Source organism: Staurois parvus, unplaced genomic scaffold (assembly GCF_062004578.1).
Source record: "Staurois parvus isolate SC_StPar_1 unplaced genomic scaffold, SC_StPar_1.0 ptg000941l, whole genome shotgun sequence".
NCBI lineage: Eukaryota > Metazoa > Chordata > Amphibia > Anura > Ranidae > Staurois > Staurois parvus.
In genome coordinates this window covers 992,661-1,018,265 of record NW_028318737.1, presented here as the reverse complement: position 1 = coordinate 1,018,265, position 25,605 = coordinate 992,661, and the positions used below count along the sequence as shown (strand labels likewise).

Genomic DNA, 25,605 nt, shown 5'->3' with positions numbered 1-25,605 from the left:
GTAGAGATCCTTGTGTCCTTCTAAATACTCCCACTCCTCCATGGAGAAATAGACAGTGACACCCTGACACCTTATAGGAACCTGACACACACAATGATACAGTCACCATCCAGACACATCCCTTGTCTGTTACTGGAGAATGTCCCAGAATTCCCGGCACCGCTCACCTCTCCTGTCAGCAGCTCCATCATCTTCTTGGTGACTTCTAGAATCTTCTGTGTCTTCTGTCTTGTAGGGATCAGGGATGGAGGTGGGGGGATGGTGATGGGATTCTGGATTCTCGAGGATCTTGTGGTCATACGATGAGATCTCCTTCTTGTGTCATTGTCGGTAGATTTCTTCATGACTCCTGTACAGTTCTATGTGATACAAATATAAGTCTCACTCTCCCATAATCCCTCACTTCTATGGTCAGCTCTAGATTTATTCTCCAGGGATTGGCCACAATGTGCCGACTCAGCAAAGGACAGACATCTCCATCCAATGATATGATGACAATGGGGTCAGATTTATAGCTCCTTCTAGAAGTCATATAATAGAGTCACTAATGGTTTACTAGTAAGGCTCACTGACCCACCAGGAAATGTCACCCATGGATTTAGTGGTCAGTGGGCGTGGCATGCTGGTAATCATGGGTCTCTCTGATTGGACTAAAGCTGAGATTGTTCTCTTCTATAACCAATGCCGCCATCTTGTGCTATAACCAAATCTCATAGAGTCCGGACACTTTATGTATTCATAGTACTTGTGTGGATGTCGTTATTGATTACAGAACATCAGAAGACTTCAAGTGACTCTGAATCCCTCCCAGTGTACAGCCCAGTCAGATTTAACCCCTTCATTACACTCACCTCTCCAGTCAGCAGGCTGAGGATCTCCAGGGTGAGCTTCAATATCGTCTCATTCCGGGGAAATTCCTTCCTTACAATCTTCACAAAACCCAAAGTCTGCTGATTGTCCATCATGACGTCCTTGTAGAGATCCTTGTGTCCTTCTAAATACTCCCACTCCTCCATGGAGAAATAGACAGTGACACCCTGACACCTTATAGGAACCTGACACACACAATGATACAGTCACCATCCAGACACATCCCTTGTCTGTTACTGGAGAATGTCCCAGAATTCCCGGCACCGCTCACCTCTCCTGTCAGCTGATGGACCATCATGGTGGTCAGTTCCAGAATCTTCTGCTCTTTCTCCCTCTCAGGTATTAGAGAATGAGATGGAGGCACCATGGTGAGGCTCTGGGTTCTGCTCCATCGTCCTGAGATTGGCTCCCCACTAGACTTCTTCTTTACAACATAATCCTACAGATCAGGAGACAAATAAAACAATATCAACCACCTGACATCATCTAAATGTGTGCAAAAATAAAATGGTCTATTGACCAGAATAGACAAGAGTGATGTCATGTGACCTCCCAGAATCCACCTCACCTCTCCGGTCAGGTCTGTGTTTTATTAATAGAGATCAGAGTGATGTCATGTGACCTCCCAGAATCCTCCTCACCTCTCCGGTCAGGTCTGTGTTTTATTAATAGAGATCAGAGTGATGTCATGTGACCTCCCAGAATCCTCCTCACCTCTCCGTTCAGGTCTGTGTGTTATTAATAGAGATGAGAGTGATGTCATGTGACCTCCCAGAATCCACCTCACCTCTCCGGTCAGGTCTGTTTTTTATTAATAGAGATAAGTGATGTCATGTGACCTCCCAGAATCCTCCTCACCTCTCCGGTCAGGTCTGTGTTTTATTAATAGAGATGAGAGTGATATCATGTGACCTCCCAGAATCCTCCTCACCTCTCCGGTCAGGTCTGTGTGTTATTAATAGAGATGAGAGTGACGTCATGTGACCTCCCAGAATCCTCCTCACCTCTCCGGTCAGGTCTGTGTATTATTAATAGAGATGAGAGTGATGTCATGTGACCTCCCAGAATCCTCCTCACCTCTCCGGTCAGGTCTGTGTTTTATTAATAGAGATAAGAGTGATGTCATGTGACCTCCCAGAATCCTCCTCACCTCTCCGGTCAGGTCTGTGTTTTATTAATAGAGATAAGAGTGATGTCATGTGACCTCCCAGAATCCTCCTCACCTCTCCGGTCAGCAGGTAGATGATCTCCAGGGTGAGGTTTAGTATCCTCTCAGTCATGTGACTCCGGTCCTCCTCCATCCTCATTGGTGCCATCATGTGATCTATACAGGTCTCCTTGTAGACGGATAACTTTGGGAAATGAAAGTAAGAATGATTTGGATGGTATTGGTCACACAATAATAGGATGTGGATGTGAGGGGGGAATAGGAGGGTTGCTGGACATTGAAGAACTACTCCCCCCCTGGGAAGACATTTTGTTTGGACTGTTTAGTGTTTACTACAATTTTGAGGTCCGGGGCCCCTTTTCTCTGTTGGGTTTGTTTGGTCTCTGAACTGGTTTTGATGAGTTTTAGATCTGCAGACAAGGAATGATAAATCTGATCCTTCCTATGACTAGTTTGCTCTGAGGCAGTGCTGTGAGGTCAATGTCGGCTCATCATGCAGGGATGGTCACTTTACATCACCCGACGCCCGGGATATGTAGTTCTGGGGGCCGGGCAAGTATTGTTTTTAATCTTTATCCCTGCTGAGGACAAGCCGCAGGGCTCTCCTTTCAGGTGCCAGCCTCTGCCACCCCGTCTGTGTGATCCTCTCCTGTACCTGCTATGCTTCCCCGGCTCTGCTTGCCCATCTGTGGGCCCGGGTCAGCGGGTGTCGGAGGGTAGAGGGGGCGGAGGAGAGCGGACATGTTCACTCCCTTCTTGTCCTGACCCAGAAGTGACGTTATGACAGATTTCCCGACCATCGAGGCCGGCAAAGAATGTAATGCGGTGCGATGTGCTCTACATTACATCCAATGGAGTACAGGGGAGACATTGGGGGTCTTTTAGACCCTGGATGTCTCAATAAAGAGAACCTGTCATCAAACGTCATCTCATAGAGGACTTTGTCCCCTTAAGTAAAAATGTTTTTTTTAAATGCAAAGAATTAAAGTTATAACCAAGTACATAACTCCTCCCTTTAAAAAATTTTAAGGCCCCCCTCCCCCACATATATGCACACCCAAACGTAAGAGCACACGCTGGAGCGCCTACACGTGATAACATTGATTGTGATACACGTTACATATCGCCGGTCACACCAGAATGAGAGGATAATTCTAGGAGCAGACCTCCTCCGTACTCTATACTGATGACCTAGAAGGGGCTATAAATGTGTCCCCTATAGATAATACCGGGGACTAAAGGTTGTCACCATTTCAGCACACACAACTTAAGGTTTGACATGTTGGATATCTATTTACTCGCTGCAACCTCGGCTTTTATATTTTTACACATAAATGGGTCATTTATTGCTTTTTTGTGCCCTGAAATTAACTTAAGTGTATTTTTTACTGAAATTTGGCATTTCCTAGACTTTGTGATAATATTTTGTGACATAAAAAATTGGAACTGCCACTATTTTATTCTCTAAAGTCTCTACTTTCAGAAAATCGATATTTTGGGGGTTTTGTGTCAACTTCAGGATAAAATGATTTTTTAAACGTGCAAAAATGCAAAAATGGCTCTGGGAGTGAAAGGGAAAAAGGATAAGCAGGACACTCCCCTTTCCTGAGGAGCAGCCAATCGGTTCTCATTACACTGTAAGGAATCTCCCCTCCCTGCTAGTCCCCGGGTGCGGTGCTGGAGACAGGCGGGGGAGGGGAGGAGGAGATAAACAGCTCAATGTTACACATATTAAATGTTTTAGTCGCTATAAAGCCCCATTTATTTTTTAACCCCCAGATATTCCTAAAAGAGCCTCAGATTTATATACATTTTCTGTTACAAAGGAATGTTTCCTTCCTCCTGAGCAGCAATGTAAGGGGCTCTATGCTCCATACTCCTGACCCCGGCACTCCATCATTGTGTTGGCTGCATAGTGTAATGATTGCCCATTGGCTGCCTGTGTAGTGTCATCATTGCCCTTTGTAGGCCATGTATGGTCAGGATGGTCCTTGTCTTGTCTATTTATTGTCAGTGCTGTTTGTTTAGAGGACCATATTACTAGAATTTATCTCCACAATGAGGAGAATGTTCCGGCCCCCGGAAGTGGGGGAATGTTCTGCCCCTGAAGGGGTTCATCTGGGTTCCCACACTATATATGTGTGTATCATCATCTGCTGGAGATAAAAGACATCACAGTGACTGTCAGGAATGGACTTGCCAGTAATGGTGGGACTCACCTGCCTTGTGGGCTGCAGTACCAGGGCTGGCCAGCGGGTGCTCCCGGCAATCAGAGACTCAACCTTGCATCCAGCCAAACACCTGAAGCTGATTATGGAGGTGTATTCAAGGGATGGCCAGACCTGCAGTCTCTGCCTTGGTGTGTGTTTTTCCTGGGCCCTGTATCTTGTTACCTGCATCCCTGTTCCTGTCTGATTCGTTGCTGACCCTGCCTGATTCCGGACCTCTGCTGACTTCTCCTGTTTCATCCCTGGCTTGTGACCCCGACCATTCTCCGCTTGCTCCTCCTGTTCCTACCTGCCCGATTGTTATTGACCCGGCCTGCCTGACGACGCTTGCATTGTATGTACTGTTATCTGTGGGTGGTTTGGTTTGTTTGCACTGTGTTATGTTTTAGTATTGCACTGCATTTATGTTTGTATTGTTAGTCTTTAATAAATTATATTGTTTATAACTTATCTGAAGCCTGCGTTTCCCTGCGTCAGTCACATACCTCTGGTCATACCCCGGAGCCCTGACAGTGACTATGGAGGAAGAGGACGGACGTGACTATGGAGGAAGAGGACGGACGTGACTATGGAAGAAGAGGACGGACGTGACTATGGAGGAAGAGGACGGACGTGACTATGGAGGAAGAGGACGGACGTGACTATGGAGGAAGAGGACGGACGTGACTATGGAGGAAGAGGACGGACAGGACTATGGAGGAAGAGGACGGACAGGACTATGGAGGAAGAGGACGGACAGGACTATGGAGGAAGAGGACGGACAGGACTATGGAGGAAGAGGACGGACACGACTATGGAGGAAGAGGACGGACGTGACTATGGAGGAAGAGGACGGACAGGACTATGGAGGAAGAGGATGGACATGACGGTGAGGTTACTGGGTGTAAATAGGAAATAACATCTTATTACCTCCTCTGCTGCCACGTCCACCAATGTCTCTGATCTGCTTCCTCCCAACTCACCTCTCTGTCTACCTGACATCACTTCCTGTCTGTACCTGACATCACTTCCTGTCTGTACCTGACATCACTTCCTGTCTGTACCTGACATCACTTCCTATCTGTATCCCATAGAGAAGTCCTGTCTGGGGAGAAATGAGATCACCATCTTGTGGAGTTCAGAGGAACTGCAGCCCCAAGAAACATCCCCTAATAACCATTCCTGCATTGTATCTACCTTACAGAGATACCAGGGAAGATCAAAAAGAACTAAAAAAAGTAAGAAACAATAAACCTAACTCTTATGCAACCAACTGTTTAAATAATATATTTTACTACAGATAGAAAAGACTTAAAGACACAGAACACAAGATAAAAACAAAATACATAATAAAACAGAGACCTCCAAAACAGATCTTTTTGGGTAAAAAAAATGCAAAAATACATCCTAAAGTATAAGAATATCTATCAATCCACTGATAATGAAGATGTTAGACATAAATGACAAGGATGTAATGGTCACAGAGGAATGGTGGTGGAGATCTCTCAAAGTAAGAACACTTCCTTGAATGGTTCTATAAATAAAGAATGAATCCTGGAGGGAATAAAGCTGTAAAGCAATAAATAATATATAAACTGGGCCATCCACTTCATCCATAAAGACATTGTGATTGAAGATCTTCTAGATCACATAGAAGGAGGACTCATCCATGATTTCATACATTTGTTTGGAAGGATAGAACAATCCTCAGAAGGGAACATGTAGGATGACAGGAAAGGCTCCTGACTGGTGAGATCCTCCAAACATAATGATGACATCCATGAACTGGAGCGAGCTCGTTGGGGTGATAAAGCCAATCTGGAAACACTGTGTAGACGTTCTCCAAGAACTCAGCACACTCCAGGTGTGGAGAAAGTCTCCAGGTGGGTTTAGCCTGTCATTTATCATAGGTAGAAATGTCCACACATGGACTTCCACAGGGACCCCGAGACTACATATAGATCTTGTACAGTGTCCCCTGTAATGAATTGCTTCCCCATCGGCCTATAGCAGAATGACAGCTGAGCGGGATCTCTCCCATCCTGGGTGGACATCATATGAAGTCCTCCAAGTCTAGTGGCTCTGCTATATCTTGATATGTCACCTGCTGTGTCCACCAAATGACAGATCATTTTATCTGGCCAGCCCAGTACCATGTGATTGCTATGACCAATCACAGTGATCACATGACAGTTGTACACAATGAATGGCTTTCATTCATAGCCATTCATTGTGTACTATTGTGATGATCTCTGTGATTTGTCTCTGGCTCACTACCTCTACTGGAAATTTATTCCAAGCATCTACTACTCTTTCAGTAAAATAATACTTTCTGAGATTAGTTGTGAACTTTCCTCCAGTTAGTTGGAGGTCATGTCCCGTGTTCTTCATTTTGGTTTCATATTGAAAATCCTGCCCTCCTGAACCTTATTCACTCCCTTGTTGTATGTAAAGGTTTCAGTCATGTCTCCCCTTTCCCTTCTCTCCTCCAGACTGGACATGTTACGTTCCTGAAGTCTCTCCTGATATCACTATTTGTATTCCCCGTCTCTGGACTCGTTCTATCTTATCAATACCTTTATGTAAGTGAGGTCTCCAGAACTGGACACAGTATTCTACATGAGGTTGCTGGTGACCCCTCTAGTGATAGATCTATATAGAGGAATCAGGACCTCCTTCCTCCTGCTGGTGACCCCTCTAGTGATAGAAAGATCTATATAGAGGAATCAGGACCTCCTTCCTCCTGCCGGTGACCCCTCTAGTGATATAAAGATCTATATAGAGGAATCAGGACCTCCTTCCTCTCGCCGGTGACCCCTCTGTAAGGGAATTCCCGTGAGACGGCTGCTGATTAGACGTGCGCATGTGCACAGAAATGCACGATCATGCACGGTGAAGATTGGCTCCAGGTGGACTATTTAAAAGGTGCCTTTGCCTGTGCTGAGTGCTGACTGGTCTTCAGCTGTTCCCTGTTTCCTGCTCGTTCCTGTGTGTGATTTCCTTGTTGCTGACCTGGCTTGTTCCTGACCTGACTCTGATTACTCCCCTGCTTGATACTGGTTCCTGACTTCGGCTCTGCTCCTGACTTTGGCTTGCTTATGATTTGGTACCTTGCTGTCCGCCCATTAATGACCCCGGCTATTCCTATGACATTGCTCCTGTCTCCCATGCCTGCTTCCTGCCTTGCTCTGGTGCACACCTGGTGATCTACCATACCAGCTCTGCATATCACTACTGTGCCTCAATTGGAGGTTCATCAGTCTTCCAAAGTCTCCAGCTGCAAGAGCTGAAAACAACATCTGCTGGTGCTCTTGTCCCCCTGGTCCCTAGACACCCTCTGTTCCTCTTCCAGTGGGGTCAGGGCTAGTGACACAAGTAAGGCCGACCTCGTCATTTCAGTCCCCCATCAGGTACATGACAGTACCAGTCAGCCAATGATGGAGTCTGAAAGGGAGGCCTCTGCAATAGGGGACATCTGTCAATCAATCTCTGCCTTGTCTTACATGGTGCAGAGGTTGCAAAAGAATCCTTGAGCACATGGAAAACCAATTACCAACCAAGTCAGATGTCTCAACAGCCATGGGTCCTTCTGCAGTCTCAGACATAACTACCCAGAGAGGGCTCAGCATGATTCATGACCCCTCTAGTGATATAAAGATCTATATAGAGGAATCAGGACCTTCCTCCTCCTGCTGGTGACCCCTCTAGTGATATAAATATCTATATAGAGTAATCGGGACCTCCTTCCTCCTGCTGGTGACCCCTCAAGTGATATAAAGATCTATATAGAGTAATCGGGACCTCCTTCCTCCTGCCGGTGACCCCTCAAGTGATATAAAGATCTATATAGAGGAATCGGGACGTCCTTCCTCCTGCCGGTGACCCCTCTAGTGATATAAAGATCTATCTAGAGGAATCATGATCTCCTTCCTCCTGCCGGTGACCCCTCTAGTGATATTAAGATCTATATAGAGGAATCAGGACCTCCTTCCTCCTGCCGGTGACCCCTCTAGTGATATAAAGATCTATATAGAATAATGAGGACCTCCTTCCTCCTGCCAGTGACCCCTCTAGTGATAGAAAGATCTATATAGAGGAATCGGGACCTCCTTCCTCCTGCCGGTGACCCCTCTAGCAATATAAATATCTATATAGAGGAATCAGGACCTCCTTCTGTGATGATTGTGTGCAATAGAGGCATAGACATTGTACATGACAGCCATCTTGTTAGGTTTCAGCCATGTTCCCTTCTGTCCTCCCTCCTCCCTTTGTCCATGGAATGCATAGCTACAAGTTGACGGAGGTCAACAGGATCTCTTATCCTAAATAAAACACAGATAGATCAGCTCCAGGGCTGTAAACCTCTAATTAGTCTGGTTCCAGGGGGTTTGCTGGAAAACCACTTCCCTCTGCCCGGTTGTAAAACAATAACTCAGTCAGTCATGACCTGTTAGGCTATTAGGGCTAGAGCGTGCCATAAAACGTACATTCCACAAGAGTCATTTTTCATACAATTTATAAACTTCAGCAGGAACTGGGCACATTAATATGAAGTATATATACAGATGGATCATTTTATTATGAGTCACACAAGACCTTACATTACTATGTTAGTGCCTACAAGAGAGAAGAAGCAGTCTCTTTCCTCCTGGGTGACAAGGGTACGCTATGTTTGGTATCTTTGTGTTCCGAACAGGGGCGGACTGACAACTCATGGGGCCCCTGGGCAATAGGGGATCATGGGGCCCCTGTGTCCTTGCCCAAACTCAAAAAAGCCTATGAAAAAGGTACCAGGGGAATCTCATGGGGCCCCCTACTCACCCCGAGCCCTCGGGCAGTGCCCGAGTTTCCAAATGGTCAGTCCACCCCTGGTTCAGAATATATTTCTAAATATTAATCTGCCAGTTGCAAGGATGCTACCTGTACCTATTGAAGGTTATTGACCTTAGTATAAAATTGTAAGGGATTTGGTCATAACCTTGGTTACCGCCTAACACCCATCCCCAAACTGGATGATTGGTCATTTGTTCTCAGGAGACACCCCTTTAATATGGTAGAAAAAGACTGACAGCCTGGAGAAGACAGCTCTCATTTAACATCAATCAGAAAACATATAACAGACTTGAGAGCCAAGGCAATCTTTTTATTCGGACAATTGGACTCTGCTCAAACCAAGGATATTGCAAGTATTCTGCCTTCTGAACTCCTTTCTTTTATTTCTCTGTTGTCTTATTGCTCTCTTTATATCTTTGTTACATCTTTGTTTGTAAATATTTTTATTGCACCATTTTGACCTTTTTAGTAATAAATCCTATTTTCTGAAAAGTGTTGAACTGTCTCTAAAGCTTTTAATGCAAACTAAAGAATCTCTGACCCTGAAAGAGTGCTCCTGTATGTGATAATCCTCTGAATATCCCTGTCCCTGGAAGAATGTTCCTGTATATAATAATCCTCTGAATATCCCTGTCCCTGGAAGAGTGTTCCTGTATGTAATAATCCTCTGAATATCCCTGTCTGAGGTGACAGTGTGTATTACAGACACTTATACTAATATCATAGTGTTACTGCTAAGATTTGTGAGTTTCCTCCTTCTCTGTACAAAGGTGGTGGTGGCAGTGTGAAGGGTTAATTGCGTAATTAACCAGTAACAATCGTTCTCAGGCTGCTGGCACATAGATTGTAGTCCCACAAGCTGGAAAATCTTTGTTCAGGGCGCAACTGAGAGTGGCATTGTTACGCAAGTGGCAGATCGGCTGGTCCTTCGGTCACGAGTTGGTAAGAAGGGCTGAGGTCGGATGCCGTATTCTGTCATACCTTCCTCCCGCTGGTGACCCCTCTAGTGATGCATCCTAGAATTCTATTCGCTTTCCCCACTGCCTGGCCATGCTGTTTGTTCATTTTGCAATCATCTGAAATAAGTACCCAAAATCCTTTTCTTCTGAAGTGCTGGCCAACACTGTACCTCCAATGTTGTACTTTCTCAAGGGATTCTTTTTTCCTGGGTGCATTATTTTAGATTTGAAATATTGAACTGCAATTTCCACTTTTTTACCAATCTTCCTGCAATGCTAAATCCTGTTCCATGTTACAGACACCTCCAGGGATATCCTCCCTATTACACACCTTTGTGTCATCAGCAAAGAGACATCCCCTTACCCAACAACCCTTTAGTTCTATCACTTACATATATATTACATAGAACAGGACCAAGTACAGAACCTTGGGGTACACCACTAGTGACTGCTCTCTGTTCTGAGTGAACCCCATTTACAACCACACTCTGGTATCTATCATTTAGCCAACTACACATCCACTGAACCACCCAAAGGCTAAGTCCTAGCTTGTCCAACTTCTGTATTAGATCATTATGTGGAACTGTATCACATGCCTTGCTGAAATCAAGATATTCTATGTCCACAGCACCACCCTGGTCCAAATCCTTGGTAATATAGTCAAAAAGTCCAATCAGTCGAGTCTGCCATGGTCTGCCCTCAGTAAAGCCATGCTGCCTTGTTTATTTAAATATTTATTGATTTTCAAAATATTAGGAAATTTAAAATCCACAATATAAATTCTCTACATTTATATAACAACAGTATCTAATTTAAACATTCATTTCCCATATTTTCCTTATTTCTCCCAACCCCCCCACTAGCAGCTCCATAGTCACCCCCCCCCCCCACCCTAACCTCCCACCCACCCTACCCTACATCCACCGCTCTTTGGCAAGAGAAAAAAGAGGCTCTAAATCGTGCTCTCATCATAAGGGGGCAAGAAAAAGAGAGGCCTTACTCTCGTCCATTCACACTTGATCTAAACTCTTCCCATTTTTTCCATTTCGCCTGATATATCCCCATACCATCTTCCTGGGCATAAAACAGTTTCTCTAATCTTACAATATGGTCCATTCTAACTATCCAGTCTTGTTTTTTTGGAGCTTCTAGTTGACGCCAAAATTTTGGAATCAATCCCTTGGCTGCATTTAGAAAATACCATATTCCTGATTCTTTATATTTATTTACTGCTATTTCTGTATTATGTAAAAGGCAGGTTCCAGGGTCCAGACTAATATCAATTTCCGTAATCTTTCTAATTTGGTTTACCACTTCTCTCCAGAATATTTGTATCTTTGGACATTCCCACCATATGTGATAAAACGTGCCTCGCCAACAAAAAGGTGACTTCTCCCCACTCATCTTATGTTCTATACTCGGTGTTATATTTCCTCTTGTCAAACATTTAAAATTCATTTCCACCTCCCGTGAACTTATATTCTCGTGAACCAACCTAAATATTCTTTTTTGTTTAACCTCATCTATCTCCACACCCAAATCTCTTTCCCATTTTTCTATATACATTAGTTTTTTTCCACCTTTATCTAACTCAGTGAGAATTTTATATATCCTTGCCGTACCGTGTCTCCCATCACCTCGTGCTCCCAACAGCTTCTCAAACAAGTTCCAATCTATACTCGCTCTCAAAGGCTTAGGCAATTTCCCCACAAAACATTTTAATTGATTATATCTCCAACCATCTATCCTAGTGAAAATCTTTCCCTCTTCCTTTTTCAAATCTTTAAGTGTTCTCAGTTCTACTCCTTTCATTATATCTCTCAATTGGGCACTCTCATTTGTGATACATTTTCCTGAAACCTCCTCCCTACCTGGTGGGAAGAACCCTGAATTTTTCAATGGCATCAATAATGAATTAAATTCCCACTTTAACTGTCTGTGCATTTTATCCCACACTCTTAACACATTTAAAGTATACACACTTGTGCTTTCTTTTAATCCCCTATACTCTGTAGGCATCCATATACTCCTACTTAAATCATTACCACTAAGTGAGTTTTCCACTGTGACCCAACTTTTCCCTTTTGCATTATATGTCCAATCAAATATTCTAGCCAAAATAACTGCATTATAATATCTCTTAAAATCAGGGACTCCCAATCCGCCATTCTCTTTATTTCTAGTTATCACTTCATAAGATACTCTAGGTTTTTTATTACTCCAAATAAATCTTGTCATCATCTTTTTCAGTATCTTAAATATACCTCAGGCAACTTAATAGGGACCATTTGAAATTTATATAGGATTTTGGGAACTACAACCATTTTTATCAAATTTATACGTCCCAACCAGGACCGATTTCCTCCCCCTAATCTCTTTAGTTCCTCTCTAATTTTGTTTAACATTACTATATAATTTGCTTGATACAAGTTTTTATAGGCCGAAGTGAGTTTTACCCCTAAATACTTCAATTCTCTCTCTCTCCACACAAAGGGAAACTCCCCTGGTATCCCCATTTTTTCTTTATTTGAAAGGTTTATATTTAATATCTCTGTTTTAGACGGGTTTATTTTTAAGTTTGACATCTCTCCATATTCCTTCAAAGCCCTCATTAAATTAGGGAGCGTTATCCTAGGATTTTCTACATAAAACAGTAAATCATCTGCAAATGCAGCAACCTTATGTTCTATATTTCCCACCCGTATTCCTTTTATGTCTACATTTTTCCTTATTGTTGCTAATAATGATTCCAAAGATAGAACATATAACAATGGGGACAGTGGACAGCCCTGTCTTGTTCCATTTGTCAACTCAAAAGATTCCGATAGCTCCCCATTTACCATTACCACTGTAGAGGGGTTCTTATATAACTTTCCTATCCAAGTTCTCATTCTATCGCCCACTCCTAAGATCTCCAATGTGTCCATCATATATCCCCATTTGACTCTATCAAATGCCTTCTCTGCATCCACTGAAAGAGCCACCGCTGGCGACCTTCCCTTTCTACTTTTCTGGATAAGCAACAGTGATCTCTACCCTCTCACCCCTGAACAAAACCCACCTGATCTTCATGTATCCATTCGGGCATTAAATCTTTCAATCTATTTGCCAAAATCTTTGCATAAATCTTCGTATCTATATTCAGCAAAGATATTGGTCTATAGCTTGAACATTGGATGGGATCTTTTCCTTCCTTGTATATGAGGACCGCCTGAGCCTGCAGTGATTCTCGTCTCATATCCATCTCTTCTCCCAAGGCGTTAACATAGGACTTCAATTTAGGTATTAACAGTTCACTATATTTTTTATAATATCTAACAGTATATCCATCTGGTCCTGGGCTTTTACCTATCATAGATTTTTTTAATGCTATCTTTATTTCTTCATAGGTAATTTCAGATTCTAAGGAATTCAAAAGATCTTCATTTAATTTCGGTAGTCCTGCGTTTTTTAAATATATTCTTCTTTTTTCTACGTTTATTATTCCATCTTTACGTGTTGAATCTTGAGGGGCAATATTATAAAGTTTGCTATAATAATCCCTAAACACCTTTGCAATATCTTTAGTTGAGTGCACCAGTTCTCCGTTGAGGATTTTTATTTTCTCTATGTAATTCCTATTTTTCTTTTTCCTCAAAGCTCTCATCAAAAGCTTTCCTGATTTATCACCCCATCTATATCTTTCGCATAATACTTTGTTAAAGACTCTCTTCTTCTCTTCCTCCATCATAATCTCTAATTCCTCTTTCTTTTCCTTTACCTTCTGCATTATCTCTTTCGTTATATTCTTTTTATGCAATTGTTCAACATCCGCCAGTTCTTTTAGGAGCCTACTGATCTTCTCTCTCCTTTCCCTTTTCTTTCTAGCCCCTATTGCAATAAGAATTCCCCTTATGTAGACCTTATGAGCCTCCCACACTGTAGCCTCAGATATCTCTCCCGTTTAATTTTCCTCAAAATATCTCTTAATTTCCTCTCCAACCTTTCGCTCAGTCTCTGGATCCATTAGGAGAGACTCATTCAACCGCCACATCAAACCACCTGGAGGCTTTCTTCCCCATCCTATTTTCATTACAACTGGGGCATGGTCTGAGAGTGACCTTATCTCTATTGTCACTCTAACCAAAGACTCTATTAATCGATGATCTATCAGTATGTAATCCAGTCTAGAATACATCTCATGGGCCCTTGAGAAGAAGGAATAGTCTCTATCGTTCATGTGCATAATTCTCCAACCATCCACTAACTGATACTCCCTTATCTCTTTCTTTAGTACTCTTAGGGACTTACTACCCTCTCTTTGTATAGATGAAGTAGTATCCATTTGTGGGTCCATACATAAATTGAGGTCCCCAGCTACTATCAAATACCCCTTTCTAAAATCCATCAATCTTTTTAAAATTATTTTCAAGAATCTTTCCGGCTTCTTATTAGGACAATAAATATTAGCAACTGTACATTCAATGTCTTCTATTTTACCTCTTAGAAATAAAAACCTCCCCTCCGGGTCTGTCTCTCTCTCTTCCAACTCAAACCTTATATCTTTTGCAAATCTTATAGCTACCCCCTTTGCTCTCTTAACCGGGGAATCTGCATAGTACCATAATGGGTAATATCTAGAATTCAACTTTACATTTGACTTTAGTTCAAAATGCGTTTCCTGTAGGAAAGCCACTGATACTGCTCTATGTTGTAGTTCCTTATATAATTTAAATCTTTTTCCTGGACAACACAACCCGTTTACATTATAAGTTATAAATCTTAGATCTTTCATTTCCTTTATATCTTTTCCCTTCTCTCTATCTTATCCTCTCTCTCTCTGCCCCAATTACTCTTCTCTTCCTCCAAACTATACAGCCTCTTATCTTTCCTCCATCCCTCCCTTATCCCTCTACCCCCCTGTCCACCTCTCCCCTCCCTCCCACCCTTCCCATCCTTTAGGCTTACGTTTTGCCTATACATCTTTTGCGGGGCCAAACCCACCATAGATTACCTCCTTGGGGTTGAACTCCAACCATGGACAGATCCCCACACCTCCCACCACCTCAGATACCCCAAAAGTATTTCCATCATCAATTCAAGATGTTCCACCTTTCTTAAGGTCCCAACGGAGAAAAGAGAGAGAGAGGGTGGTGTCAAGCGTGATAAGAGGAAAGAAAAAAAAAAATTCTTTCCCCTTCTCTTTCTTTCTCCTCTCCCTCAATTCTCTATCTCCCTCTTCTAGCAAACTGCCACTCCTCTCTCTCTCCACCTCCCAAACCACCCTCTTCCACCTCCCAACCAGGGACTTCCATCCTTTGTAATTCAAGTCTATCACAGAAGTTTCTTAAGTCCTCAGGAAATCTCAACTGGGCTGTAACTCCATTCTTCCATCCAATTAGGCACTCTGGCATACCCCATCTATAGTGCACCTTTTGCTTTATCATCTGCTCTAACAGGGGTTTTAGGGTTCTTCTCCTCCACAATGTCTCTGGTGTTAAGTCTGCAAAAATCTGTATATTCATTTCTCCATAATTAATACTTGATCTTCCCTTGGTCTTTCTCCATACTTCTTCTTTATCCTCCCATTTCTGAAATTGGACTATTATATCTCTTGGTTTCTCTTTTCCACTTCCTTGTTGATTTTTTCTATTCCTGAAAACACCTTCCAGGTTAATCTTTTCTGTTTGTGATCTATCCATAATGGAGTTTAATATTTTACAGGTCTCTTGTTTCTTCTCCTTTTACCACTTCCGGAACTCCTCTCACCCTAATGTTGTTTCTCCTTTCCCTATTTTCTTGTACTTCCATTCTATATAACAGCTTTTTTTGATCTTTCTTAATTTCCATTGTCCTTTTCTCCAGATCAGAAATATATTGAGCATGGCTTTTTGAACTCTTTCCTCTGTCTCCTCCACCCTCGATAGCATCCGGCCCAAATCATTTTGTATACTTGTCATTTCATGTTTTAATGTTTTTTCTAAGTTCTTGAACATATCTGCCATCTCTTTCTTGTTTGGAATTTGTAATTCACTTTCACTTTCCAATTTTTCTGTAAGATGTTGACTGTTATATTCTTTTCCCAAGGAGAGTCTAGGGCTACCTTCTATACTCATTTCCATTTCACATTTTTCACCAACGCTTTGAGATCTATCTGGAGTCACATTTCCTTGAGATGTATATTTTTTTATCGTGCCAGTTTGAGACCCCTTTGGGCCACTATTTTTAACATTTTTATTTTGTCATCTCTTCTATGCATTCTTTTTCTTTCTTCAATAGGGGGAACACAAAGATTGATAACAATATATACCAGGGACTCCTTTTTTGTTCTCTTTTTTTTTTCTTCTTCAAGTTCTCTACTTAGTATTTCTTCCAGGCTACTTTAATCTCCTCCTCTCGCTCCGTCAGACCCCCCAGGGAAACCCCCTCTCTCACAACTCCTCCTTTGCCTTTAGACAACAGAAACAGTCATTTATGTATCACAATAATCCATCCAGGCTGCTCTCACTCACCCTTCACAGCTGCAGCTCTAGCAAGTTCCTCGGTTGTCACATTCCATAGCTCTCTTCAGGAGGGGGGGGGGTTTCCTCCAGGTTTCTTCGTTTTCACTCCTCTGTAACAAAGTCACCTCCATTCAGGGGGGGGAGGGAGGCATCTTGCTGCATACTTCTCCCATAAGAATGTCTCATGTACTGGGAGGGGAGCAATCCGACGTCTTCCTCTCCCCTCTCAGCTCTAAAGACCAGCCGGCTTTTCCCCTACCCAGTAGTTCTCTGCGGCTGACACGTGGTCAAGCCGAGCCTGCTCGTTTCCTCGGCAACCCTGCTCTCTGCTCTCTCTCCCCTAGGACGGGTCTCCAGCCTGTCTTCAATCCAATGGCACCGTTCACTTCCTACTCATAGCGCCCGGAGCCACGGCTTCAGCACGGAACCCACCATACTCTGGTAGGTCCCCCCAGTCCCTGCTCTCCAGTATCTGTATCCGAGGCGGTGGGGAAGGACGGAGAGCTTCCACACCACGCTCTCCTACACCGCCATAGTTAGGCTCCTCCCCCTCGGTTTTGTAAGTTGGTAATATTTTGAATTTGATTCATTGGGTGAGCGGAAGCCAGTGGAGATGACAATTCAGCAGAAGAGGCCATAAAGGAAGAGGAAGGGGAGGGGGTGGAGCAGACAGATGTGGCAGAATCACCACCAGGTTTTTGGAGGCATGGTGGTGGAACAAGCTCCAGAACTGAACCCTGTCCTGCATCCTTCCCAGCTGCTAGCAGAGTCACCCAGTGTGCCGTGATGGATATGTACCATCCCTGACTGTGCCTGCTGGACCACGTGTCAGTAATGTGGACCTTGCTGCTGACCGCCTTGTCCAACAAGGCCAAAACATGACCTTCCACATGATGGTACAGAGCTGGAATGGCCTTGTATGAAACAAATTGTCTTTTCAGAACCTGTCACTGTGATACAGAACATTCTGCAAATTCCCGGAAGGGGGAAGAGTCCACCAGATGGAAAGGCAGCAGTTGTAACGCAGCAATTTGGCCAGGATAGAATGTGGATGGCTGGGACAGTCTTTTTTTTCACGGTTCAGTAAATGGGGTAGTGAAATGTTCCTGCTGAAATGAACAGGTGGTGTCCTGCTGTCAGATGGGCCACCCACTGCTGTACCATCACTCCTCTCAGTGGAGGCTGTTGAGAAGACCTGACGTTTTACAGTAGAGATCCCAGATGAGGAGCAAGGAGAAGTCTGCACTTTTTCTGGGTCTTTCAGGTGCTGTTACCAGCGGGCTGCATGGCAGCTCATCATACGTCTTGTCAATCATGTGGTGCCCAAGTGGCTGGTGTATTGGCCACGCTTGGTCTGCTTCAGTCAAAGACTGCAAACAGCAATGCTGCACATGTGTTGAAGAAAGCCCCCACCAGAGAACTTGTGGAAGTCTGCATGGAGTCAGCAGCGCCCCCCACCTGTGGAGCTCTGTCGTGTGATGCCATTGGTTGGCTGCCCTTATGCCTGTCCCTGGAGGACCTCCTGCCTTGTTGGAGTTCTGCCTCCTCCTCACTTTCCTCCTCTGTTCTCTCAGGCACCCAAGTATGGTCAGTGACCTCATCATCCCCTTCCTCCTCATCAATGGAGCCAACTTGGCAGTGTGCTGCGGCTGGGGGAACAGGACTGACAATTTCTTTTCCCTCACTGGCGCCCCCTCTCTCTAGGCTCACGTCACTCCTTTCCTCATCCTGGGAACCAACATCACAGCATTCAGATTGCTGCACAGCCTCCAGCAGCATGGGACTGACACTATGATCCAATCATTCTGGTGACTCCTCCATGCATGATGGTGGGGCTACGGAAGGAGCAGCTGTGGTGGACAAGGAGCCGGAGGAACAGGCCACTTTGGCAGCTGTGGTGGAAGGCAAAATAGTATGATCCTGGGTGACAGAGGATGAGGATGACTGACTTATCCACTCCACCACCTCTTCTGCATGTTGTGGATCAATAATACGGCCAGCACTTTGGCCAATCATGGCTCTTCCTGAGAACTCAGCTGTTATTGGCCAAAGCATTGCACCTGATCTGTGGTCAGGTGCAATGCTTTGGCCAATCACAAAGCATGTTTTACATTATTTGGGCACACGGGCAAACTTCCTGCATAATGGTGAACACGCAAACGGCTAATGTTTGAGTCGATCTTATGTTTGACACAAACCGTCATCCCATCCATACTCAAAATATTATTCTCTGTGGATCTACTGTTTCCACTTTACACCTACTTCATTGATCTTGTGGTGTTTGCCAGTAAATTAAGAATACTGAACCATGTGCATACTGTGAATGTGAATACTGAACAACAAAGTGCTTTGTGCTCAAGATTCAGTTCCCTGCAGATCTACTGCTTCCACTTTACACCGACTTCATGTATCACTACCGCAGAAGGAGCTGAATGTTGCCCCTGGTTCCCCTTTGCTTTTCCCCACAGCAAGGCAAACACACACACTTCTGCTCGTTGTCTCCAATGACCAGTCTAGGGGATGTTTTGTGTTTGGAGTTTATTGTAGAACTGGGGATAGGGATGGGGAATGTAGTCGGATCCTCCAGAATCAGAACTCTTCACACTGAGGACATCTAGCTGATCTCTTAGTAGAAGACTTGTGAAGTCTCGGCTGACAGTAGATAGCAGACTTCTCAGTAACAAATAGCAGCAAGTAGTTGTAGGAGAGCGAAGTCCCATTAGCAGTAGCAATACTTGGACAAGCTCTGCAGAACACTAGGCAGGGCTCCCTTTCTCAGACCCAGGCTGACTATTAAGCACCAGAGGGGTAACAAGCACACAGAGCCCCCCAGATCTCTCAGAGTTTGCACTCACAGGTCCAAGGACAGAATGGTTGCCTCCTTCCAATCTTCCAAGCCACTCTCTCCAGTGATACCAGACAGAGCTTTGGCAGACAGCTCCCCTCAGTCAGCTTACTGTAGAATCAGGGTCACTCTCTCTAACTTCAGGCCCTCAGGTCACCCACCCGAGGCCACATAACAGCAAGTGCCAGGCGAGGCAGCCTGCCTCCAGCCTGGCTGGTACAATCCTCTCCGAGGAAAGACACTGAACCCATGTGCTCTCAGAGTATAAATACCACTCCCAGCATGCAATGGGGCCACCCTCCCCTGCAATTGGCCAGGACTGTATCCATATTCATGCCGGTCATTTGTCTAGCCAATTCCCATGTTCTGGAAGACTCTCATAGCTTCCTGAAGGCAGGAAGAACTCAGACAAACTCCAACAGAACCAAAGCAGCATGAGCAGACCTGACTAATCAATCACAGCTCTCTGTAAATCAGAATACCGACTGAATTTACCTGACAGCCTCTCTGGTGAGCAGAGAAACACAGCTATGCTTTACCTGACTCTACACATCCTAGACCTGACCAGGAGGGGCGCTACATTCATTCATCTCATCAGATTTGCTGCTATAGGAAATCATCTCAAATCCTGTGCAAATCCATGGAGACCGACAATATTGTGTGCTCAGTATAGTGTTCTCTGCAAGTCCACCGCTTCCACTTTGCATCTACTTCAATCAACTTATTTTACTCCAAAAATCCACCAATCAGTGAAAAGTTGATAAGGTGCGAAAGTGCTCCGCCCTCCAAATTGTGTTGGCTGTAGTGTAGCCACGCCTTCTTCCACCTCTTGTACACGGGATGGTGAGGGCGCCCCCTAGTAGTTCTTCCCAACTCACCACACCAATAGGACTCCCAGCTTTTCAGCTCCCAGAGTCAGAAACATCCTTCACACTCTCCTCATCTCCGATGGTAAAGGAACCGGATCCTCCTCGCTCACTCCTGCAAGTCTGCTGCGGGTTCTGTCAGTCTCCCTCCTAGACTCCGCCTCCAACCGCCATTCCAGCAGGAGCTCCGCCTCTAAATACACACTCAGGGAGGAGAGAAAGGGGAAACCGACATCGTGTGACACCTTTTATTACATGGAAATACGAAAATCAACGGGACTAATGCAATCACATTTACTGCAAAATCAATGGAGCCAAGATGTGTCCCCCGAGCAGTCATATATTTCTGTCCCCCTTGGTGGGAGTGGAGGTGACCCCTCTATAAGGATCTACAGTCCATAAACACCCAGCACAAGGCCGGGGTCACACTACCAGACGCTTCTCGGGGCTGCAGTTCCTCTGAGCTCCACAAGGTGGGGATCTCACTTCTACCCAGACAGGAAGTCTCTATAGAAGACAGACAGGAAGTGATGTCAGGTACAGACAGGAAGTGATGTCAGGTACAGACAGGAAGTGATGTTAGGTACAGGCAGGACGTATAGAGGAGACCTTGGTGGAAGTAGCAGCAGAGGAGGTAATACGATGTTATTTTCTATTTATACCCAGTAACCCCCCGTCATGTCTGTCCTCTGACTTCTACCCAGACAGGAAGTTCCATGAATAAGGAAGTAGAGAGTCCACATTCCAGGATCTGGCAGCAGAGGAGGTAATATGTAGATGAACCCCTTCAGGGGGAGGAGTTGATGATAATATATTTGCTCCCAAAGCTGGCCTACATGGTTCAGTTTTATCGTTCAGCCAGCGGGATGACCATAACAACTGAAGTGATTCCCCCATCCACACATTGGAGGTGGATGGGGGAATCCTCCCCGCTGCACTCTTGTATTCTGACAATGGGGGGACTCCTCCGCTCTCAGAATACACGGATCAGCACTGAAGCTATTGGCTGCAGCCGCTGGGGGAGTGGCTTTTAACCCGGCAGTGGCCACACATGGTTGGAAATGTGAGCGATCCCTGCTGAACCAGCTGAATTTCCATGGATCTATGGTCACCTTCAGTGACTTCCTCCCCTCCCCCTCATCTCCTTCATGATGGAGACTATTGTCTGCTATTTACACTCCGGTCCTCCGCACGTCACCTGATCACATGACAGCTTACTTCCACAGATTCCGGACAGATTTCTGGATGGTAAAGGTCAAAGTTCACTCTTCAGTTTAGGAGAGGTAGGACGCACCCAGGAACAAGGATTTGGTTTATACAGGAGCCTCATATAGAGGACCCCTCAAATCTCCCCATCCAAATGTCCCTCCATCCAGAGTCTATATGTCCTATGACATCATACTGACCTCACAGCTCCTCCTCCCAATGTCCCTCCATCCAGAGTCAGAATCCTATGACATCACACTGACCTCACAGCTCCTCCTCCCAATGTCCCTCCATCTGATTTTTTCTGATGCTCTTAGGATGTGGGGTCCCTTGGTATCCTCACATGTAAAGTGGGACTGTTGGTCCTGCGTTGTATGTAATGACATCAGAATGCTGCAACAAGCCTATACCCTGCGTAGTGTGGGGGTCCTGTGGGGGGGGGAAATTATACCTCAGCCTGAAGTGGGGCTTTAATAAAATGGAGACCTGAATGGAGAGGTGAGGAGGATTCTGGGAATATCATTTGATGTGACTATTTGTGTTCAGATGTAGAGTTTTCCTCCTGTGAAGTCTGGAGATCATATGACATCACATTGCCTCCACCTCCCTCCCTGATAGAAGAGAGAAAGAAGAAGAAGATTCTAGAAGTCACCAGAGAGATCACTGAGCTGCTGACAGGAGAGGTGAGCGGTGCCGGGAATTCTGGGACATTCTCCAGTAACAGACAAGGGATGTGTCTGGATGGTGACTGTATCATTGTGTGTGTCATGTTCCTATAAGGTGTCAGGGTGTCACTGTCTATTTCTCCATGGAGGAGTGGGAGTATTTAGAAGGACACAAGGATCTCTACAAGGACGTCATGATGGACAATCAGCCGCCCCTCACATCACCGGGTAAGAGGAGACTTTATTGTAAAGGAGAGAGCAGTACGGAGGATCCACCTAGATCCCCCATCATCTGATAAACACATAGAAACAATGGATTCAGTCAGTGTGTGTGTTTCCTACAGATGGATCCAGTCATGGGAACCCACCAGAGAGATGTCCCCGTCCTCTGTATCCCCGGGATTCCACACAGGAAGGTCACACCATCCCTCACCATCATCAGGTAGATGATGACAATTATTGGTAGTTGTGATTTATACACAGCATGTTTGTTACAATGAATGTTTTATTATATCTTTCAGAGTGGAATCCTCGGGGATGATAATATTGATGTTAAAGAAGAGTATAAAGAGGAGGATGAGGAGTATGGAGTGATGGAGGAGTTTTCAGAAGGACACAAGGATATGATGGAGCCACCTAATACCAGGAACCCACCAGAGAGATGTCCCCATCCTCTGTATTCCCGGGATTCCACACAGGAAGGTCACACCATCCCTCACTATTACAAGGTTGGTGGGATGGAGCATCTAGAACATGGACTGATGAAGACAATATGTGGATATTTTATGTGACCTTATATTTTACAGATGATATTTTCTCTCATTTCCTTGATTTAGAGTGGAGATCCAATCGATATAGAATTTGAGGTGAAAGCAGAAGAAGAAGAGGCGTATGTGAGGGATGATCAGCAGTCTATGGAGGAGGATGGAATAACGGGGACATTTATAGAGGAGGACACTCCTACAGAGATCAGCACAGGTGGGTCATGAACACTAAATCCATTCCTCCACCCATACTGCTCACTGATTGGTCCAGAGTAGGGCGGGGACTGGGTGATATCAGCCTGTAATCCCCTGGTCACTTTCCTGAGCTGTGTTCCCCGTCCTGTATTCCTGGATTTCTCTCGGATAATCTTCCTTCTCTGTGCTGCAGACACAATTTATGTATCTAGACTGGATTTATGGAGGTTCTGGGGTTCAGCTGGCAGCAAAATGTTCATTTCACCATAGACATTACTAGACCTAGGCACCTGGGGTGTGTGCTTTGGGTCTTCTGCCCCATGCCCGGGTCTAGTAAGATCTCTGACCGATCATTTCTCCCAGGGTTCCTTGCTCTGTGGTCTGCTGGCTGTGCCGGGTGGAGGGATATGTCTGTAGTGTCTCAGACCCAAGTCACTGAGTGCAGTCTCAGGAGATGGGAGGCAGCGGTGTGGGATCTCTGCAACTTGTCTACAGTAAACATTTAAGCTTCCACTGATTACTGAATACCAATATTATGAGTCCTGACCCTTACACTGTATAAATTTATATTGTACATTCCATACTCCTGACCCCTGCAATATATACTCTATGTTGTACATTACATACTCCTGACCCCAGCACTATATACTCTATGTTGTACATTACATACTCCTGACTTCTGCTCTCTATCTTCTTCCAACTGCTATATATAAACATAGGAAAACATTGCTATTGGAGTCAATACTCCAATGATGGTGGTCTTCAGGATCAGTCCAGTCTTCATCTTGGTTGTTCTCCCCCCATCCTCACTCTCTGACCTCTGGTGGGGCTCAGCCCCGCTGTTCTTCATGACTAAATCATGAACTAAATAAGGAAGTGCAGTACTTCTTGTGTTGGGAAGATGGCGATGAGTGATAGAGGGGGTGGGGACCCTCGTCCTATAATCCCCTCATCACTGTCCCTCCTATACAGTTCTGGTTGTTTCCTCACTCTCTGACTAAGGTCCATGAATAAAGAAATGATCTGGTAGGAGATCAGAGGAGCCATTTCCTAGTTCCCTTGAGGGTGGAATTGTAAGCTCTTCAGAGACCAAGCTGCCTGATGTGGGCGGAGTCCTGGTTTGGGGGAACCAATCAGCTCCTGTCTAGTAATCCTCTTTGTCTTTGTATTTTAGTCCATAGCCGGGAGATGAGGAAAACCTCCGAGGATTGTCTCACTTTGTCTCCAGACTGGAAAGTAGAAGATGAGGACATCACACAGTATAGTCCAGGAGAAAACCCGGCTCCCTCCAATGTCCATCCGGCACCACCCAGTGTAGATGGACCATCAGATTCCTCGTATCCTGAGGAACCTCAGACTGTGCGGGACCGGGCCGGCCTTCCAACAGGGAAGATCTTCTCCTGTTCTAAGTGCGGGAAGGGTTTCTGTTCTAAATCCAAACTTACTATGCATAAAAGATCTCACACGTATCTTGTCATACATCAGAATCTGTATTCCTGTTCTGAATGCGGGAAATGTTTTGTAGAAATGACAGATCTTGTCATACATCAGAGATCTCACACGGGGGAGAAGCCGTATTCCTGTTCTGAGTGTTGGAAATCTTTTTCAGTGAAGTCTAATCTTTATAAACATCAGAGATTGCACACTGGGGAGAAGCCGTATTCCTGTTCTGAGTGCGGGAAATGTTTTTCACAGAAGTCCTATCTTTACACACATCAGAGATCTCACACGGGGGAGAAGCCATATCCCTGTCCTGAGTGTGGCAAATGTTTTTCAGACAATTCCCATCTTTACAGACCTCAGAGGCTGCACACCGGGGAGAAGCCGCATTTCTGTCCTGAGTGTGGGAAATCTTTTTCAGTGAAGTCACATCTTTACACACATCAAATTTCTCACACGGGGGAGAAGGCATATTCTTGTCCTGAGTGCGGCAAATGTTTTTCAGGGAAGTCCCATCTTGACACACATCAGAGACTGCACACAGGAGAGAAGCCTTATTCCTGTTCTGAATGCGGGAAATGTTTTTCTGATAAGTCCAATCTTTACAAACATCAGAGATTGCACATGGGGGAGAAGCCGTATATCTGCCCTGAGTGTGGGAAATGTTTTTCAGTGAAGTCCAATCTTAAAAGACATCAGAGATCTCACACAAGGGAGAAGCCACTTTCCTGTCCTGAGTGAGGGAAATGTTCCTCACTGAAGTCCTGTCTTCCTGTACATCAGGGATCTCACACAACCTTGGAGGTGTACTAGTGCCTTGAGTGCGGGAAATGTCTTCTAGATGAATGTTGCTGGACATCCCAGCTCTCATGTGGGGAAGAAGCACCCCCTGATATACACCTCAGATATACTCCATGGCTGATCTTCATCATGGAAGAAACAGTTCATAAGGAGATGAGAGGTCCCCAAAGACATAGATGAAGTGTGGGACCGGGTTTTCCATTGATGGCAGGAGAAGAAGGAGAAGACCTGTCATTGGCTGAGTACATTTTGTGGTGGGAGATTTCACAAACAATTAAAGGTCTTTTTTTTAAACAAATTATTG

General features: G+C 44.8%; 2 protein-coding genes across 2 annotated transcripts in view; one reads left to right on the top strand and one right to left on the bottom strand.

The window, feature by feature from the left end:
* LOC149441851 (uncharacterized) overlaps positions 1–25,605 on the top strand; it is a 409,050-nt gene that overhangs the window by 257,249 nt on the left and 126,196 nt on the right. The gene's annotated exons all lie outside the window — the stretch shown is intronic.
* The window catches only part of LOC149441855 (uncharacterized), a 269,391-nt gene that overhangs the window by 199,289 nt on the left and 44,497 nt on the right, over positions 1–25,605 (bottom strand). Inside the window, exons 6-8 of the mRNA XM_089656824.1 lie at positions 2,100–2,210; positions 852–1,049; positions 174–359 (exon numbers count right to left, since the gene is read on the bottom strand). Coding sequence (XP_089512950.1) covers positions 174–359; positions 852–1,049; positions 2,100–2,210 — 495 coding nt within the window. The remainder of the gene's footprint in view (positions 1–173; positions 360–851; positions 1,050–2,099; positions 2,211–25,605) is intronic.